Source organism: Sus scrofa, chromosome 1 (assembly GCF_000003025.6).
Source record: "Sus scrofa isolate TJ Tabasco breed Duroc chromosome 1, Sscrofa11.1, whole genome shotgun sequence".
Taxonomy (NCBI): domain Eukaryota; kingdom Metazoa; phylum Chordata; class Mammalia; order Artiodactyla; family Suidae; genus Sus; species Sus scrofa.
In genome coordinates this window covers 193,352,701-193,372,259 of record NC_010443.5, presented here as the reverse complement: position 1 = coordinate 193,372,259, position 19,559 = coordinate 193,352,701, and the positions used below count along the sequence as shown (strand labels likewise).

The 19,559-nt window shown below is 44.1% G+C and overlaps 1 protein-coding gene across 1 annotated transcript in view; it reads left to right on the top strand.

Moving 5' to 3' along the window:
- AGBL1 (ATP/GTP binding protein like 1) overlaps window positions 1-19,559 on the top strand; it is an 809,164-nt gene that overhangs the window by 162,271 nt on the left and 627,334 nt on the right. Inside the window, 1 exon segment of the mRNA XM_021062610.1 lies at window positions 2,365-2,402. Within this exon segment, the coding sequence (XP_020918269.1) occupies window positions 2,365-2,402 (38 nt within the window).

Sequence of the window (19,559 nt, the reverse complement as noted above, 5' to 3'; positions counted from 1 at the left end):
AATAACCCTGGAGGCAGCATTTCAATAGTTCTGAGAAATGGCTCCAGAGAGGTGGGGGAAGGTCAGTGTTAAATATGACTTTAGTGGGTACTGCAGTCAAGCACACATTTTGGCAGAGGCTTGCTGCTTGTCATAAGGAGCAGATATTACTGCTATTGCTTGTAGTGCTCTTATATAGAGGAGAAGATGCAAGATTTTGGGCTCATAAAATCTTCTGAAAATCTCTCAGTATCTGAAGGCCTGTTTTGCCAGTTTTTCCCATAGCACAGAGGGCCTCACTACTGATCTCCACCTGAACTCCCTTCAGGTGGTATTGAAGGTCAGTGACTCCAGTGGCTGGTGACTTAATCCTTATAGAGGCCGGTGGCAAATGCCAATTTTTAGTTGGCAGCATTTTGCTTGGAACATCCCTATTCTTTCTCTCCCTCTCTCCCTTTTTTCCTTCCTTCCTTCTTTTCACTGCACGCATGGCATATGCAAGTTACTAGGCTGGGGGGATCAAATCTGAGCCGCAGCTGCAATGTACACAATAGCCATGGTTGCTCTGACTCCTTACCCATTGCACCAAGCCAGGGATTGAACCAGAGCTACCACAGAGACAATTCCAATTCTTAACCTGCTGCACCACAATGGGAACTCCCCCATTCTTTCTTTTCAAGCTTCTGTAGTTTCCTTCTTCCCCACTAACCCCCTTTAAGGAATTTAATGTGGCTACTCTGCTTTTCCCCAAATACTGATTTACCTTTTGCCTCAGCCCAAGCCAGGCCCTCTACAGCTCATAGATTTTCCACGTTGGCTTGGGCTTCCAGCAATACCTTTAAAATATCTTTTCCTAAATCCCCTGTTGCCTCACTCTCTAGACTTACAAAAGAGGGTGGCTGTGGAAGCTGAAAGTCAATGAGAGGAAAACCTGGTTGGGAAGGGTAAATGAAGTCGTCCACCAGTGAGAACTAGCCTCGCCTTCTTAATGACTGCCCTGCAGTTGTAGTGGTCTCCCTGAGCTAGGGGCATCCCAGCCAGGGGGTTGCACTTGCGAGTTTCAGGCCGCTGCTACTGTGGGATTCCCTCTTAGGTTATGGGAAGTGATAATGTTTCAAGTGCCTAATTTCTATTTTAGTTTATTGTTATTCATTTCTTTGTGATTACTTTTTACTGGCTGTATTGCTCAATAGTAGATTAGATTAGATTATAACATTGTATTGGAAAGAGAATTGTCTCTCATCACTGGGCCAAGGCCAGGGCAAGGCAGGTGCAGGATAGATTCTGGAGAACAGCAGATGGGGAAGAAGCAAATAAAGGAAATGAGATTCCTGAGATTGGGGTTCCAGCTCTGTTCACACATCTACATAATCTTGGAAGGGTGATCCAGCCTAGTTGGCCTATTTCCCCATTTTTCAGAAGGATGCTAGGAATATACCTCTGTTTAACAGTCCTTAAGGATAAGTTAGTCAGGCTGTGCAAGATACTTCTATTCTATTCTTTTTTTTTTTTGGCTGTGCCCATGGCATGTGGAAGTTCCTGGGCCAGGATCAAACATTTGCCACAGCAGCAATCTGAGCCAATGCAGTGACAATGCTGGATCTTTACCTACTGCACCACAAGGGAACTCCAGGATACATCTATTCTCAAAAACAAGCAGACAAACTCTTCCTTCAGAATCACACCATAGTGTCCTCAGTGCCATCAGGTTTTTTCCTGCCCTTGAGTAGCCTTTTGTGTGACCTTCCCAGGCTGAGGAAACAGACGGAAGGGTCAAAGACATGGGCCAAATGTATTTTCATTCTTCGATGCCTCCCCTTACTGCAAAGGCCGTCAAATTCCTCCATGGAAGAAAACAGTAAATTTGTAAGAAAAATGCAATATAACCATTTTTCACCCTGAGGAACCAGGTCCACTCTCCAATGTGCAAATGTTTTCTAGTGTGTCCCCAGGGCCTGGAGTGTTTCCAGAAGTTCACAGTATACTGCCGTACTCACTCAGTCTCAAGTCTCACACCCCTAACCCTTTCTCTATAGAGTCCCCAGGGTTTCCAGGTATAAATCAAGAAACTGTGAGAGCTCTGGCCAGGAAGGAGAAAGCGTGAAGAAGCTGGTGGAAGGTGGGAGGCGAGACGGGAAGGGAAGAGAATTTCCCCAGGAGAAAGGAATCTTTAGATCCATTTGCAAGACAGACACTTCACTCAGTGAGATTTCTACATTCCTGCCCCTTTAATGATTCTAGCAGTAGAATCACTAGAGTGTCTGCTACCTGGTTAATAATGGGGCAGTTAGGTGGCAGCAATGAGCACACAGGGCTGTGGGATCCATGGGCTGACAAAAAGACCATTGAGCATTGACTTTTCCACTTTTCTTTCTCTTTCCCCAGGGCAGCCACTGAAGTTCTGGCAGCACTGCTGAAATCCAGTAAGCACCTCTTTTGAAACGTGGTTATTTCTTTCCCCTCTGAGTTCAGAGAGAGATGCTTCTCTGTCTCCAAGGCTCATTTTCAGCCTGGAAGGCAAGAGAGCACCTCCTGGATCTTTGGGGTGAGATGGAGAATCTTATGGCTGTTCCAACTCGGGGCTGCAAAGGGAGAGTTAATCCCTCTCTCTGTGTATGTGCCTGTCCTTAATGCTGCCAAGACAAGTGACTGTAAATGCAGCGTGTTGTCTATTGCAGACCCGAGGGGCTCTCCAGCTCCTTCTAATGGGACTGGCAGCCCTACTGACTGCTGGAATAAATCACAGATTCCAGTGGCATCATCCTATAGGAGAAAAGTTTAGGCAGTGGGTGGGAAATTGGATTCTTATATTTGATCCCAGCTCAGCTATCAACTGTGTTCTTGGGCAGATAGAGTATTGGAGTTGCTTGGGCCATGTAGATGCTGATAACAAATTTATATTAAAAAGTTGGCTCTTTTCTCTGTTACTCGAGCGATTGCAAAAGAATAGCTCTGGGGTTCTGAATAATTTGAAATTTTTTTTCTTTTTCTTTTTTTGCCTAGTAGCCCTGATCTAATTACATTGGGAGTCAATTTCACGTGTGCAATATAGTTGAAGTCACCATGCACTTGGGAGTGAAGAAGTCTTAGCTTCACGTTTTTATTTTTTTTCCCCTCCTTACCTCTTCATCTGTTTTAATTTGGCACCTTGGAAAGCAGCTACTTCAATTGTGATATTTGTTTCTCTGTAGGGAGCCTGAGGCATGTGGGTAATTGGTGAACTTTAATAAAACTTACAAATAAATAAATAAAAATACCTTCTCCCCCCAACCATACATCTCTGTCAACTCTAAGTGCAGGGAGAGTCATATCACACAGTGTCCCCTTCGTAGATGGAAAGAATATTGAAGCTTGAGTTCTCTTGGTTTATTGGGACTTTGGTACAACACAAAAGTCTGTCCACAGCTGCCTGCCCTGTGGGGAGAGAAAATGCAGGTTATTAGAGCAGATGGGGGGTGGGGAGGTGAAGAGCAAGAGGTTTTGAAGCCCTTGAGATAGGACAGGGTGGAAAAGTGTTACCCGCAGGTTACGGGGAGATAAGGCCCTTCAGACTGATCTTGCCTCATGTTTGACGTCTGGGTTCTCATTATTTACCTGCTCACACTGTCTGCTCACCTGATTATAACAGCAGGTGTTTGAAGAAGCAGAGGGAGGAAGCTCTTGGGTTGCAGGAAGGGAAGGTGCTGAGAATGGCAGGGTAAGCCAGACCATGACTGCTGTGTCTAGGAAAGTAGTCTCATCTCGCATCCCCCAGCCTGGCCTGGGCAGTAGAGGTCTTGATATTTCATGGGAAGAAAGCCCTGCTAGATGAAAAAGGCTGACATCTTTCCTGATGCAGCATGTACAGCATATGTAAAAATCTGAAGATAGTCACATGTCAGTTATTAACTTTTTTTTTTCCATTTTTTTAAATGGCTATACCTGAGGCATATGGAAATTCTCAGGCTAGGGGTTAAATCAGAGTTGTAGCTGCTGGCCCACACCACAGCCACAGCAATGAGGGATCCCAGCCACATCTTTGACCTATGCTCAGCTTGTGGCAATGCCAGATCCTTAACCCACTGAGCAAGGCCTGGGATCAAACTGCATCCTCATGGACACTATGTTGGGTTCCTAACCCACTGAGACATAATGGGAACTCCTGATTAACTATTTCCACATGAATCATGATTCACAGGCCCAGGAGAAACCAAGAGCCAGTGCAGATACTGACTGATTCAGGCTTAGAGTATCACCAGGTTTCCAATACTCTGGGCATGCTTAATGGAATGCACTGTGATAGAGGCTCAGCGTTTAGAGTGTCTAACTGCTCCTCTTCCTCCAGAGCTCTGCCCAAACATCACTACCTCTTAAAACACTTTCCTGACTCCCAAGCACAGGTTGGAGGCTCCTCCTTGCTGTACCCATGGGCTCTGCTCACTCAGCATTGATTGCACTATATACTGAGTTTGCTGCTGCCTGTCTCTTCCAGCTGCCTGCAGACTTTTGAAGGCAAGAGTCATTGTCCTTGATCTTTGTATTACTTGCATCAGCACAATAAAAAACCTAGAGTAAAGATTTGTGGACTGACCATTTAAATGAATGATTTCTAATATTTACTTGTATAAAGATGGCAATACTTCCCCTGTTACCTGAATCTGACAATCGATGCATAGATCCCAGACCTTAGTTCTCATCTCTATTTAACTACACAGGTAGACAGTCAGGGAAGTGGAAGCCTGACATCTAGCACAGGGATGGTTTTCTTGTCCTGTGAGAGGCATGTAGAGGGTGCTTTGCTATTTCTGTTGTGCTGTCCATCCAGATTTTTGTCTGAACCTTAGCTTCATCCTAACATAAGAGAGTTGAATGAGAGCTTCTCTAATGTTCTTTTTGCAATGAAATACTCAGCCTTAATCTATATCAGGGTTTCTCAACATTGACACCCTTGAATTTTGGATTGTATAATTCTTAGTTGCTGAGCCCTGTCCTGTGCATTTCAGAATGTTTATCAGCATCCCTAGGCTTGACTTCCCAGATGCCAGTAATACTCCCAGTTATAAAGTAAAAAATTGTCTCTAGACACTGCCAGTGTCCCCGGGATGTCAAACGCCTTCTTTTGAGTATCGCTGATGCATTGTTGACTACACACGTGAGCTGAATCTCCTTCAAGATTTCAAATGACCCCTCCAAATACCTTTATTGGTATTTCATAGAAGTATACTTCTTGCACAATTGGTCTTAAATTCCCCAGCATTGGCATCACTCCTGTGGGTTCAAATGAGGGAAGAATACTGATGGCATAAGTCAGTATGAACATGCAGAAATTACTTAGGAGGGAGCAGGTTCTAGAGACTTAGAGGATCTTAAAACAAGGAGGCCAGAAAGTCCCATTATAAATTCCAAGTCCCATGTATGGGTAGAAAGATTCTGAGATCATATTTGAACTTGGAAGGAAAGAGGTCTGTGCTTTTATTTTTTTAATTTTTTTTACTGAAGTATCATTGATGTACAATATTATATAACTTACAGATGTATGATATAGTGATTCACAATATTTAAAGGCTATACCCCCTTTTAGGTATTATAAAATGTTGGCTATATTCCCCATGTTGTTTAACACATCCTTGTAACTTATTTTATATATAATAGTTTGTACCTCTTATTGCTCTATCCCTGTTTCTCCTCCCCCATCCCTGTCTCCAATGGTAACCACTAGTTTGTTCTCTATGTCTGTGAGTCTGCTTCTTTTTTGTTATATCACTAATTTGTTGTATTTTTTAGATTCCATATATAAGTGATATATACTATTTGTCTTTCTCTGACTTATTTCACTTTGCATAATGTTTTCTAGGTTCACCCACATTGCTGCAAATGGCATCATTTCATTCTTTTTAATGGCTGAGTAATATTCCAATAATATTCCAATATTATTCCAATACATATTCATATATACATATTTACATATATATATATGCACATCTTCTTGATCCATTCATCTGTTAATGGATACTTAAGTTGCTTCAATATCTTTGGTAATTGCAAACAATGCTTCTATGAACTTTGGGATGCATATATCTTTTTGGATTAGTGTTTTTTTTTTTTTTTTTGGATATACTCTCAGGAGTAGAATTGTTGGGTAATACGGTAATTCTATGTTTTAGTTTTCTGAGTAAACTTCTCTCCACAGTGGCTGCACCAATTTCCACCAATAGTGTACAAGGGTTCTAGGGTGCTGTGTCTAAATGGCAAAGTCTGTCATGGATTTGGGGAGAAGCAGTTGTCACCTTTGTTCTGCCAGCCTAGCCACAGTCCTATGTGGCATGGAAGGTCTGGGTGTGGATGGTCCCATACACTTGGTTGAGGTTGCTGTAGCGGAGATGAGTGTCATGGAATCCTCTAGTTGCTTTCAAATGCTTTCATGCATAGTTAAGACTTGACATGAAATGTCTGTCAATCTGGATCCCAGATGAGTTTCAGTCAGTTGAACCTAAATGTAGGAAGTCAGTTTCTGTCTAAAATTTAAACCCTCAATGTCTGGCAGTGATACCTGGGGATATTTATCTCCTTAAAGCACAGTCCTTTTATTTTTGTTATTTTTTCATTTTTAAAGTTTTATTGAAGTATAGTTGATTTACAGGGTTGTGATAATTTCTGCTGTACAACAAAGTGATTTAGTTAAACACATACACACATCTATTCTTTTTCAGCTTCTTTTCCCATGTAGATGATCACTGAATATTGGGTAGTTTCCTGTGTTATATAGTAGATATACTTATCTCCTGAAAGCACACTCTTTTTAGGTGGTGATTATTCTGGCCTTGATTCTTGCTTATCTGTACAAAAGTTGGCCGTTTCCTCATTTCTTTATAATTGTATCACAGAAGAAGACCACTCCCCAGTCAAAACAGAGCCAGAAGGATGTTTGTACTTCCTTGGGGGCAATCAGTGTTCCTGTGATAGTAAACCTGGGTGGCCTTGGGAATCTGAGGGCAATAAGCCCTAACCACGGTGGTCATCAGGAGAAAACCCCACCAGGAACAGGAAAAGCCAGTCCACTCAAGTAGCTACTGCACGAGAAGCCAATGCAGGATGCAGGATGGAGGAGAGGCAGGTGGTGGGCAGGGAGAAACAAACCAAAGGACTGCTCTCAGCAGCAGGCAAAATCAGCTGGGAAGTCCTAAGCCTCCTTTCCAATCATTTCAGACATTTAGAAACCTAAAAATTAATTCATGGCTCTTTGAAGTGTCCCTTTGGGGTGTCCATGGGCTAAGATGGTCTAATCCAGATTGCACCACTTTTTGTATCAGTTTCCCCCCTCCATTCACACATGTACTAACACTGCTCAAATGTCCCTATATGGAAAGTTTTGCTATTTATGCTTCATCTTAGGCAGAACCATTTAGCTTTTTATTACCAAGATTTAATAAAGCTTTGATTAAGAGCTGCTGCCTCTGTTGCAGGCAATTTTGTTCTCTAATAAATCAAAATAGCACATGGTTCTTTGGTCTTGTTCTTTTCGCTAGCTGCCCCCACTCTGCCTTTCTCTCTCTGTGTCTCTACCTGGACCTCTGTCTCTTTTTCTTTTTCCCTCATCTTCTTTCCATTTTCTCATGGGCCCCTTTTCCTCTCCCTCTTTCTTCCTGCTCCCTAACACCCCTTCCATGAGCATTAGGTATAAATGCAATTTGGAGACATTGCAGGCCTTGCCACAGCCCTGGAGTGGGTGTGCCACCCTGGGATTGTTCCTGATCTGAACTGGCTCCGGTGATGAATCACCCAGTGCCTCGGTATTAACCTTGCTGCCCAGCTTTAAAGGTCATGGTCTCACAACAAGGCCACACCTGAGACACTTTCTGGTTCAGGCCCTACAGCTTTTTTTTTTTTTTTTTTTTGTCTTTTTGCCTTTTCTAAGGCCACTCCCACGGCATATGGAGGTTCCGAGGCTAGGGGTCTAATCGGAGCTGTAGTCACCGGCCTAAGCCAGAGTCATAGCAACTCAGGATCTGAGCCGTGTCTGCGATCTGCACCACAGCTCATGGCAACATCAGATCTTTAACCCACTGAGTGAGGCCAGGGATGGAACCCGCAACCTCATGATTCCTAGTCTGATTCGTTAACCACTGAGCCAGACAGGAACTCCAGGTCCTGCATCTTAATTAGAGGATGAAAGTCTACTTCAGACCACTCTCCCACTTTAGCATTAGCATTTAGAGGAGCCTGGAAGTTTGCAGAAGTTGGGACAATGGAGAGGCTGTTGGGAACAGGAAATCGAGTTAGTAAAGGGAGAGAGGCAAGGGAGCTATTGGGAAGTTTGGTAGGAAGAAGCGGTCCTTTGTGGTCTTCCTACTTAAGCTCTGGGTGGCTAGCTCATGGGTCAGCACAGCCTGTTGAGGGGGTGTCTAGGAAGCAGGGGTTTCTGGTGCCTAGAGTCCTGCTCATGGACAGATACCCTTGTGCCCGCTCTCAACCATCCTCTACTGTAGCCTCGCCATCAGCAATGCAGTGACCGACCAGAGGGTGTGATGGCCAGACAGTTGCTCTACTCAAAATGCTTCCAATGCTCCAACAGAGGCTTTGGTAGGAATTCTAGTAGCTCCAAGGTGGTCTCAGAATGGCCGTCGATGCTTTAGGATGGTTGGCATTGAGATCCCTTTGGACTTCTAACATACAGTGGTAGCCGTGGGCAGCATAGCTTTTGTGGGGCTCATATGTACAACCCATGCTTCCATGGGATCTGGAATCTGTCCTTCTGGCTCCAGGGCTGCCTGGACAGGCCTGCTGCTCCAGGGCTCTGTCCACAGAGTTTCTCCTTCAGTTTCCAGATGAGGGCTGTGGCATCAGGCCATCAGAGCTGGAGAGAACCTTCCAGGTTGCTTAGTGCAGTCGTGTTCAAACTTTCTTTTTTTTTTTTAAAGTAGAGAACTCAAAGTGCAATGATTTTCCCCTCCAGGTGGCCTCTGAGACACTTTCACAAAAATGTAGGGCTCCCTGAAAACGTAGAAAACTATTCATCTTTTTTTTTTTAATTGAAATATATTTGACACTTTACATTGTGTAAATGTAACACAGGTTGATTTGCTACATCTATATATTATGATCTGATCGCCATTCTAGCAATAATTTGCACCTCTATCACGTCACATAATTACCATTTCTTTTTAGTGGCTTGAATAATTATCTAGTCTCTTAGCACGTTTGGTGATTGTAATACAGTATTGTTGTCTAGAGCCTGGAAAACTATTGGTCTTATGCTCCCCCTCCTCATCTTCATACAGGGAAACTGAGGACCAGAAAAAGAAGTGGCCCATGCAGATCTTTGAAATTTGCAAGGCTTCCTGTCCAGCGAACACCAGTTCTTTCTTTTGTCTGAGCATAGATATCTTTGTCAAGGGTGTTGAAAAACCCCATCTCTCCCCAGGGTTAGGTTTCCAGTTAAATCTTTTCACTATATTTATAGTTCTAAGAAATATGCTATACAGTATAACTATACTGTTATCAGTGACTCCTGTATTTTTGCATCTGCGTATGTCTATGCATTTTTGTGGATGTACGGACATATTTTTCCTGCAGGGTGTACACCTACAGGGTCTGGGGTCCCTATCATCATCCCCACATCTCGCATTGGGCTGAGCCCAGAGATGCTCCAATGCGCTAATATTAACTAAAGAAGGATTCCACTTTCCCGACCTATTCATGCCTTTGCTTTCAATATGCCTTGATGAAGAGTCTTGCCCAACTTCTGTCTCTGCAGAGTCAAATTTTGGTGTGATTATGGACCCGCTGTCCTTCGTGCCACCATAACCTCTGGAGAAGAGTGCCATCTATTTCTGTGATGATCCAGAAATTTGCTTCAAGTGATAATGACAGAGTTTTGCATTTGCTATTCTGGGATGGACTGCTGTGATCGATTTTGTATGAATGCAAATTACATCTATCACACTGGAGGGTTGAAATGACAACACAGATATCTACCATTTATTGAGTGCTTAGTATGTCAGCCACTGTGTATACCTGTCGTCTAGCAAGGAGGTATCACGCCATTTCACAGGTGTGGGAACTGAGGCTGGCAGAGCTTAAGTAATGTACACAAACTGTGGGCTGCAGAGCTTAACCACTGTGGATCCCTGGGACCTGTGCCCTGTGCATACCAAGGAGAGATTAATGAAGGTAGGTTTATTTAGCTTAAAGAAGATAAGATCAAAAGGAGAAAGGAAGCTACATACTTTCTAAGTATTAGATGATTTTTTTTTGGTGGGAGCCCTGTCATTTGTTTTGGAAAAGAGCCCCACACACCAGCACAACTGTGTGAGGGGCCAAGGCTCTGCTGTGAGGCTGAGCTTCAGGACAGGGTGAGTGAGAGAAGGGAACAGGGCTGGGAAGGATTACAGACCCCTATTGTGTCAGTGTTCAACGTGGTATTCTTTTTTTTTCTCTTGGCTCAAAGTTCAGTATTCTCTGCCAAATAATTTTGTCTTTTGCATGTGTACATAAAACGCTTTTAAAAGTTTAAGCTTTCCTTGTCATCTTTGTCAGACCCCCTAGTTTGGGAGCTGGTGGGCACCGGCCCGACAGCAGCTCTTGTAGTTCCTCTTTCTGGCACGTGGTGGTGCTGTTCTTTTAGTTATCTCAGCTGCGCTAGTCCAATATTTATTTTCGGTGAGTAATTTGTTTATCAGAAGGTTATTTTAATCTAATTTTGGCCATATTTGCTATTCCACACTATCTGTGCTTCCCAGCGTTAGCAGCTTGCATGTCTTGAAGGAAATTAGCTGAAGATGGTCTCGGAGGCATTTGCTCAGCCATTATTTAAGGGAACTGGGGGGAGGCGGGGAAAGAGAGCTTGGGGTTGGAAAAGCTGCTGGAATTTGCTGCGCTCCCCGCTCCTGGCTCCCAGGGAGGTTAGCATGATTGAGAGGGACTTACTGAGGGCGGGAGCTGAGGGGGCAGCTCTTTTGAGGTCTGCCTGTGGTAAACAGCAGTAAATCCTGCAGTTACCTTTCCCCAGTTTTCTTGAACCCTGGTGTTAGCCTGTATCTTCCTCACCTTCGCTCCCAAGGCCAAAGACAGGACTTAAAGGCGATGTCTGTGTGCCTTCCCCTGGTCCAGAGGCATTGAAAATCCCATTTGATGATGTGTTTCACGAACTGTTCACTGCAAGCCCTCAAGGAAGGGGGCAGGAAGGTGGGGAGTGGGGAGAGAATTACTGTTTATTAGAGTACCTTCAGTGCATAATGAGTCTAGCTATTAATTACAGAGCACTGGACTTGCCAGGCACTTTACAGTTCCATTTTACAAACAAGGAAGTTGTAGTTAGCAGAGGGTAATGATTTTTCCCAAGTTCCCATGAATGGTAAGTGGAGAGCTAAAATTTAAACTTCGTGACTGTCTTCAAAGCAGAATGTCTTCCTATTTCAGAGGTGATTTCTACTGTCCACACAGAGTCAGGAAGCCTGGACTCTGTTGGTGGGCATGTGACCTTACATTAGCTCTTTGTCACTGTACTCAACTTCAGTTTGATTTTCCAAGAATGGGAGGGATATGCAAGTTGAGCGGTTTGAAAATGTTTTAGTAGAAGAAACTTTTTTTTTTTTTTTAAAAGAAATCTTCTGAATTGCTGACACATGGAAAGCAGACAAAATGGGAGAAGTATGAGAGCCCTGTGATTCACAGCCTTTCCTTTGTCACTCCCTTCTCATGGCTCCTGATTGACCCTGAGAAATTTCCAAGAAGGTTCCTAGGTGCTTGAAGGAATCAAGTTTGAAAACCTCTGAAATGAATATCCTTATGGGACACTTTCAGAGCTCAGTGAATTGTCAGGGATTACAGTTTAAAGACAGGCAGATGCATCCTTGGGGATATCTGGAAGGCAGTATTTGTCCTCAGGAAGGGCCAGGGAAGGTTTGACCCAGAGAGAGAGACCCAGAGTTCTGTCTTCATCCTTGTGCTCCAGGCCAGTACCTTCAGAGTTTCTTGCTACTCAGAGGCCTAAGTAAACTGGACCTAATTAATGAGGAGGCTGGCTTCCAGTGGAAATTGCGGTGGAATGGGCAGGCTGCTGAATCACCTTCCCATTGCCCGAGGTGTTTCCAGGCACCCCCACAGGATCTAACAGACCTGTGGGTGGTGGTGGTGATGTGTTATCCATGCTTGATATACAACTATCGGCTGCAGTAAATATTTTTGTAATAAGATTGCTGCCAATCTTTGTTCCCATACCTGGGTAGGAAGCTGTGCTTTAACCAGGCCATCCTGTTTTCTGGCACGAGTTGAAGACTCGGCTCTATCTCCAGGGCTTTCCCTCTGGCCTGATGAGCCACCCGTATGTTTGGGCCAGGATGATGCTTTGACAGCAGTGTGAATGTGTTCCAGCAGGCTCAGGGTCCTGTATGAAAGTGGTCTGTGTTTGCTAAAAGTTCACACCTCTCACTCTCTGGAAGGATGAGACAGGGTGGAGAAGAGTGTTTGCACGACATTCACGAAACTGGTTCTGGTGATACTGTGGGTTCAAATCATGGCCACCCTGGGTGGATTCCTTAAAGAAACTGTACTGCAGTTTCCCCATTGGTAAAGCAGGAAAGGTGGTACCCTCCATGGATAATTAGTCAATATTTAGACAAGGTGAGGTCCCCCGAGTGGGAGCACAGTGATCTTAGTACATCTCTGTAAAGATCAATTCTAATTTTATTTATAAGCACCATTGGAAAAAATACTGGGAGTCACAGGAATTAGTCATAGGAGGGCATAAAGCATGTTTCAGTGTAATTCCATCTCCTGACATCTCCCTGAGCATTGACTGATACATAGTCGTTTTCAGTGTCTATCTTCCTTCTAGAAGTTTTTTCAATATGAGGAGTAAGTAAACAGGTGAATGGGATGGATTCAGCTGGCAGAGTTAATCCACACCCACTCACATACTTTGTCTTCATTCTGGGGCATCAGGGGTTCTTGCCTGGGATGCTCTGAATGTCCTGGGTGTTAGAATTGGTGTCATGAGTGACTGGCTATGGATTGACGGAGATAAAGTATCCAGAAGATTTAAAGAGGTAGACAGAGGTAAATATCCGGGGCTCTGATGGTGGATGGTAGCTTCCTCATGCCACTCAGGATGGGCCATACATTTTTTATTTATGTCATGGTGTACGTTGGGTGTTTCCTCCTGACTTTAACAACAGCAGTTTACAAAGCACCTGTTCATATGGTATCCCATTTAATCCTCACCTCCTCCTCCTCCAAGACAGATGAAGATATAATTTTTCTAGAGCAGCAATCGTAACAAGAGCAATTTTGTCCCAAAAAAATGTTTAGCAAAGCCTGGAGACCTTTTTTTTTTTTTTTTTTTTTCTTTTTAGGACCACACCTGTGGCATATGAAAGTTCTCAGGCTAGGGGGTGAATCGGAACTGCAGCTGCTGGCCTACACCACAGCCACAGCAATACCAAATCTGAGCCTCATCTGTGACTTACCCCAGCTTATGGCAATGTCAGACCCATAACCCACTGAGCAGGGCCAGGAATTGAACCTGCATCCTCAGAGACAGTGTCAGTTTCTTAACCCACTGAGCCACAGTGGGAACTCCATGGAGGCAGTTTTGGTTGCTAATCTGCAAGAGATGTGGTGGATGGAGGCCAGGATGCAGCTAACATCTTACAAGGCACAGGGCAGCTGCCTCCACTCCTCCCCCCAAGGAACACCCTCCACTCCTCACCAGTGTGAGGCTGGGAAACTGTCTACAGAGAAAACAAGGAGGTTTGAAGAGATTGATTGACTTGCCTAAGATGATGTGACATGTACTTGGCACACTGGGACTAAAACCCATCCCTTCATTTCACTACCTGAGGGTTTCAAACTTTAATTTTGAAGAAATAAAACTGTTGTAGTTTTTAAATGGAAACCTTGGCAGAGCCATTGCATGCAAACAGCTGATGGTGGAGCTGCTCTGCTGGCAGTGGGGCATCAGAGATGCTGCTCAGCCTTTTCCATAGCCCCTCCCTCTAATCCCCAGAACACACGACAGCCTGGCACCTGTAGCCTCCATACAGAGAGATCCAGAGAACACCAGGCCCCTGTTGGCATCCACAGACCTTCTGGATTTCCCTGGGTTTTAAGTAGATAATGACAGCATCTGAGTTGTGCATTTTAGTAAGATGTGTTGGGCAGTGTAACGAGCAGGATGCATGGGGAACAAGTGGAAAACTGCTGGTGGCACATTTCAGATGGTAGGAGAGAAGTTTGGCAGGGTCACCGGTGATTGGAGTGGAGTTAGAAACAGGGAAGCACAAGGGTCACGCTTGCTTTGGGATCTTACAGCCATGCACTCTTGGATGACATCAGGCCAAAGGCAGCGGGCCAGGAGCACAGAGGCCAGCTCTTTGCCTTCCTCCGCACACATGCAGAGCATGGAGGCATAATGCAGCGTGAACCAATTTGCATGGAATGTTTGCACCACTGTGCAGATTCACTTTCCTGCAGTCCACATTGCTTGTCTGTACTCTGGCCCAAAGCAGGCAAGGCCATAGACAGATAGGTGTCTCCCCTGTCCACTGACAGAAAAGGGAAGGTGGGAAGTGCTCTGATTTTCTCCTTTTTGGTATAAATCTTGGCTTTCTTCATTAAGTATCATCTTCGGATGAGTTGACAGTGGAAATGGCAGTGTGAAGCCAGGAGGAAGTTTATCTACAATGAACCAGAGAGGAGAGAAGCTCATCTTGGGGCTTAAAAGGAGCTTCTTTCCCTACTGAGACTCTACACTCGAAGGGAAATTCTGGATGGATGGGAAAACTCCTGAGAAAATTTAGATCCTAACAAAGATGAGCCTTCCAAAGAATTTTCTTGCAGAGATATCAAACACAGGTAACACAAAGGAAGAGTGAGAAAATCTCAGACTAACACGTCTTCCCCCTACACCCCCAGTCTGATTTTGCACAGCCTGCTGTGATGGATGCCAAAGTGTTGGGGGTCCCCAGTTCTGATCCCTGCCTTCCTCTTCATTCATTTCCTACTGCTCTCCCCTCACTTTCTTCACCTGACTTTAGCTTCCAGATGTTTTGTTATTTATACTTCTACTTGCTTGGCTCCCAAGATTTCTAGAATTTTCTGTCCCAGGATCTCCACATCATGATCCCTTCCAATATTCAGGTCTCAGCAGTAATGTACCCTCCTCAAAGAGTCTTCCCTGACCACCCCTTCTAAAGTAGCTGCCCCACCTGGTCATGCTTGCATCACTGTTTTATTTTCACTTGTCTCATCTGTCATTATCTGAAGTGACCTCGTGGGTGAGTGTGTGTGTGTGCACACTCGTGTGGCATGCGTGTACCTATTTGGGTCTGGGAATGTCCCCTACTCCCCCTACCACTTAGGGGAATACAAGCCCCGAAGAATAGAGACCCTGTCCGTCACATTTCCTGCTGTAATAACCCCCGTGCCAACCAGAGTGGCTGACACATAGTAATTGTTAAATGTGTTTGTTGAATGAATGAATGGTGGTACCTTGGGTTTTAGGGGTATGATTTTAGCTGATAATTTACTGTGTGCCTAGCCACAGCAAGATCTGGATGTCAGATCAGTCTGCCTCTGCTTATTCACATATGCTGAGCAGACCTCTCAAGTGATCAGCTCTCCTTGTAGAGAACTTTGCAAACTAAATATTGAAAAATTAATTCCATTTCCTCCAATCTAAGATGTCATTGACTATAAGATGCATCATTTTTTATGTGCCAGGAAGAGTGAAAAAAAAAATGCTGCCAGTTGTAATTGAAACACCATCATTGAGAAAAAGCACCTTAATTTTGGAAATGCTAAAATGTGAAAAATATTGATCAATACAAGATGAGATTGATTCAACATATGGGATACAGGGCAGTGGGGGGAATTTGAAGTCTGGAGCACATCATTGATAGTGACCCTGTCCCCTGTGGCCCTGCAGCATAACATCCTTTCTTAGACATGCACCCTCCAAGGACCAAAGGAAAAGCTGGGTATGTGGAGGGAGAGGCAGATGTGGCTTCTGAGGTTTTCCTGAGAGCGGTGGCATGCCTGTGGCTTGGGAATGTATCTGTGGAAAGGTATTACAAGGAGTTGGTGATTTAAAAAAAACCCACGAACAATAGGCAAATCTAGACTTAAAACAATGCTATGAAGAATCATTTCTTACCCTTCTCAGCCACTCTTTCTGGAGCTTAGGAAAAGCATCTTTAATTTTCAAAAGGCACTCAATGGGAAAACAAGATTTGCTTGAAACCCACATTTACTTTATAGCCAAGTTTACTGAAATGTATCTATTTTACAAAGAGAAAAAAGATACCTGCAAGCTAATTCAATATCATTATTCTTATTTGAGCTAATGATAATGGAGTGTAATTTCCATTACTGCTGGCATTAAGATTAGCTATGTTTCAGTACCTATATCACTGCTTCTCCTCTGAGAGGAGCTTCTACTGCAGCTGCCAGGGCAGCTGAGAGCTGACTCCTTTTCTGCTTCTCAGCAGCACTGCACCCACATTCTGAGCCTGAATTCTGGGGGTCACTGCGCAGTGTCAGGGAGGCTCCCAAACATCTCCGTGACCCAGAGAGCCACTGGTTGGTTATTTGGATGTTTAAGCCTTCTTGAGTTTCCTATTAAAAATCAACTCTGACCATGGTTTAGGGCCTTGGAGGGAGCAGAGAAGGCAGAGGAGGGGGAGGGAGGAGGGGATCAGGTGGGGGGAATGGAGGAGGAGGATGGAAGAGGGTTGGGTGGGGGGATGGAGGAGAGGGATGGAGAAGGGGGATGGAGGAGGAGTTGGGGGAAGGAGGAGGGGGATAGGGAAGGAGGATGGAAGAGGGGTTGGTAAGGGGGAAGGAGGAGAGGGATGGAGGAGGAGTAGGGGGAAGGAGGAGGGGGATGGTGGGGGGGATGGAGGAGGGTGGAAGGTGCAGGGGCTGAGCCAAGTTAGATTTGGCTGAAAGCCACACCCTCAAGTACCTTAAGGGCTCCACTGGCCTTTTCTCCTTTAGCCTTTCAGAAACCTTTCTCCAGAAACTGGTTCTCCCTGGTATTAAAGGTCTTGATCTGAATGCAAAATAGTGTAATCTGTACAAGCCAGCATCAAGAGCTCTGGGGATAACAATGTGGGGTGTCAGCTTTGGAGACAGATGGGGGATTCCATTTGAATCCTTGGTATGCCATTTATAAGCTTAAATAAGTTGTTTAACTTCTCTCAGCCTCTGTGTCTTCGTTTGTAAGAGAAAGCCAAGAAGTTCTTTTGTATCATTGTGTATTCGATTCCACATGTAAATGATATCATGAATTTGTCTTCTTTATGGAACAGAAACAAACTCATTGATTTCAAAATCAAACTTATGATTACTAAAGGGGAAACCCTGTGGGGGGAGGAATAAATTGGGGGTTGTGAATTAGTATATACACACTACTATGTCTAGAATAGATAACTGGCAAGGACTGGCTGTAAAGAACAAGGAAATCTATTCAGTAGTCTTTAATAACCTATATAGGAAAAAGGAATGGAGATGTGTGTGTGTGTGTGTGCGCGCGCATGTGTATAAATGTAACTGATTCATTTTGCTATACCTGAAACTAATACAATCTTGTAAGTCAACTATACTCCAATAAAATTTAAAAATTACAAAGAGGAGGCAAATAATGCTTATCTTCAGGCATTTCCTTGAGATAAATGAGATGATCATGTAAGATGATTAGCCTGGTACTGAGCACATAGGAAACACTCAGTAAATAAATACTCAGTAATTGTGACTTGTGTTACTATGGCAGAACAGGCAGCTTCTTGTTCATGTGGTTTGGTTTAGAAGTCTTGGTAAAAGTCTACTTTGTCCAGAAATGTCTTCTAAACTGATGCCCTACAAAGACTGCTGAAGGCATCTGTTGCAAAGACAAGTGGACAGTTTGTTGCAGTTAAGGTCACAGTTACCTTGGATTGTAGGGCCATCTCCAAGCAGGGGCTCTTAGGTGGGATATTTTGAAGTGTGAGTGCTCTGGTTCAAGGTGGTCTTTCCAGGTGGGTTCCTGACTGAGAGCAGGCAGCATTTGTAATATAATTGCTCAGGAGTGGGGAACATGGAGAGGACAGGGTTTGGAAGCAAACCTTGGGGCAGAAATGAGACTTCGATAAGCTCAACTGAGTGGTCTTCTGTTCTGAGAAGGGTACTGTGGTCCTGAAAAGAACCAGCTGAATTGTTAATGCTTGGTATGAATGACTTTCCATTGAGTTTCTGAAACAAAAGGACATAAAGCTATTTAATAGAGCTATTTAATCTTCCTGGGCAAGACTTTCTTGGGAAAGAAATGTCATAATCTTCTATGTGGCTGAAAATGTTTTCTGTTCTCAAGAGGAATGGGGGCCCAGAATCCTTGTATTTATTTTTTCTCATGTATGCTTATCAAAAGCAGGGGTGCAGAAGTTCCTGTTGTGGCACAGTGGTAATGAACCTGAGTAGTATCCATGAGGATGTGGGTTTGATCCCTGGCTTTGCTCAGTGGGTTAAGGATCCAGTGTTTCCCTGAGCTGTGGTATAGGTTGCAGACATGGTTTGGATCTTGCATTGTCATGGCTGTGGCCATGGCCAGCAGGTGCAGCTCTGATTCGACCCCTGGCCTGGGAACTTCCATATGCTGCATGTGTGGCCCTAAAAAGCAGAAATAAAAAATAAAAAATAAAGCAGGGTGGGCTATTAAGCATTAAACCATTATCAATCAAGAGAATCTCATGGCACTAAACAGTCTTCTAAAAAAGTTTTAGAGTAATGGGACCCAAATGAGGTAGATTTGGTCAGAGAGGGCAACTATAAATATCTACCTTATGGACATTGTCTGGGTACACATGGGATAAGACCCTCAGTGTGCAGTTTTGGGGTATCTAAGGACAGATATGCAGCTATGTAAAACAGGTGGCCATTTGGGGGCGGTATGTCAACTATATAACATGAGAATGGAAGGACTCTGGTTATGCATTTTATTATTTGGAAACTTTTCCTTGGGCTGCTCTCACTGGTGACAGGTATGTGAAGTTTGAATGTCATCTGTGTGGGGAAGGGGAGTATCATTTATGAAGCATATATGTGGGGCTATGCTATGCTATGCACTCCTTCCTCATAATGGACATGTCTGGCTGATATTGTCATTGCCTTTTTTTTTTTTTATAGGATTTTTGTTTGTCTGTTTGTTTTTGTTTTTGTTTTTACTTTTTGGAGCCGCACCTGCGGCATATGGAGGTTCCCAGACTAGGAGTAGAATCAGAGCTGTAGCTTCTGCCCTACACCACAGCTCACAGCAGCGCCAGATCCTTAACCCACTGAGCAAGAACACCAGTTGGGTTTGTTACCCTCTGAGCCACAAAGGGAACTCCTATCTTTTTTTTTTTTAATCCTGCCTTAATATTTGCAGATGATGGAACTTTCGTCCAGAATGGCTAAGTAACTTAACCAAGATGACACAGCGGATAAAGGGCAGAGCCAAAATGCAAATCAGCAGCTCTGTGACCTGGAGCTCATGTTCTTGTGTAAGGCTGCCCAAAGGAATCTGTTCATGTCCTGAGCATTTGGTACCTTGTCCAAAATTATAAAGAAGAAGTTGGAGTAATAAGTAG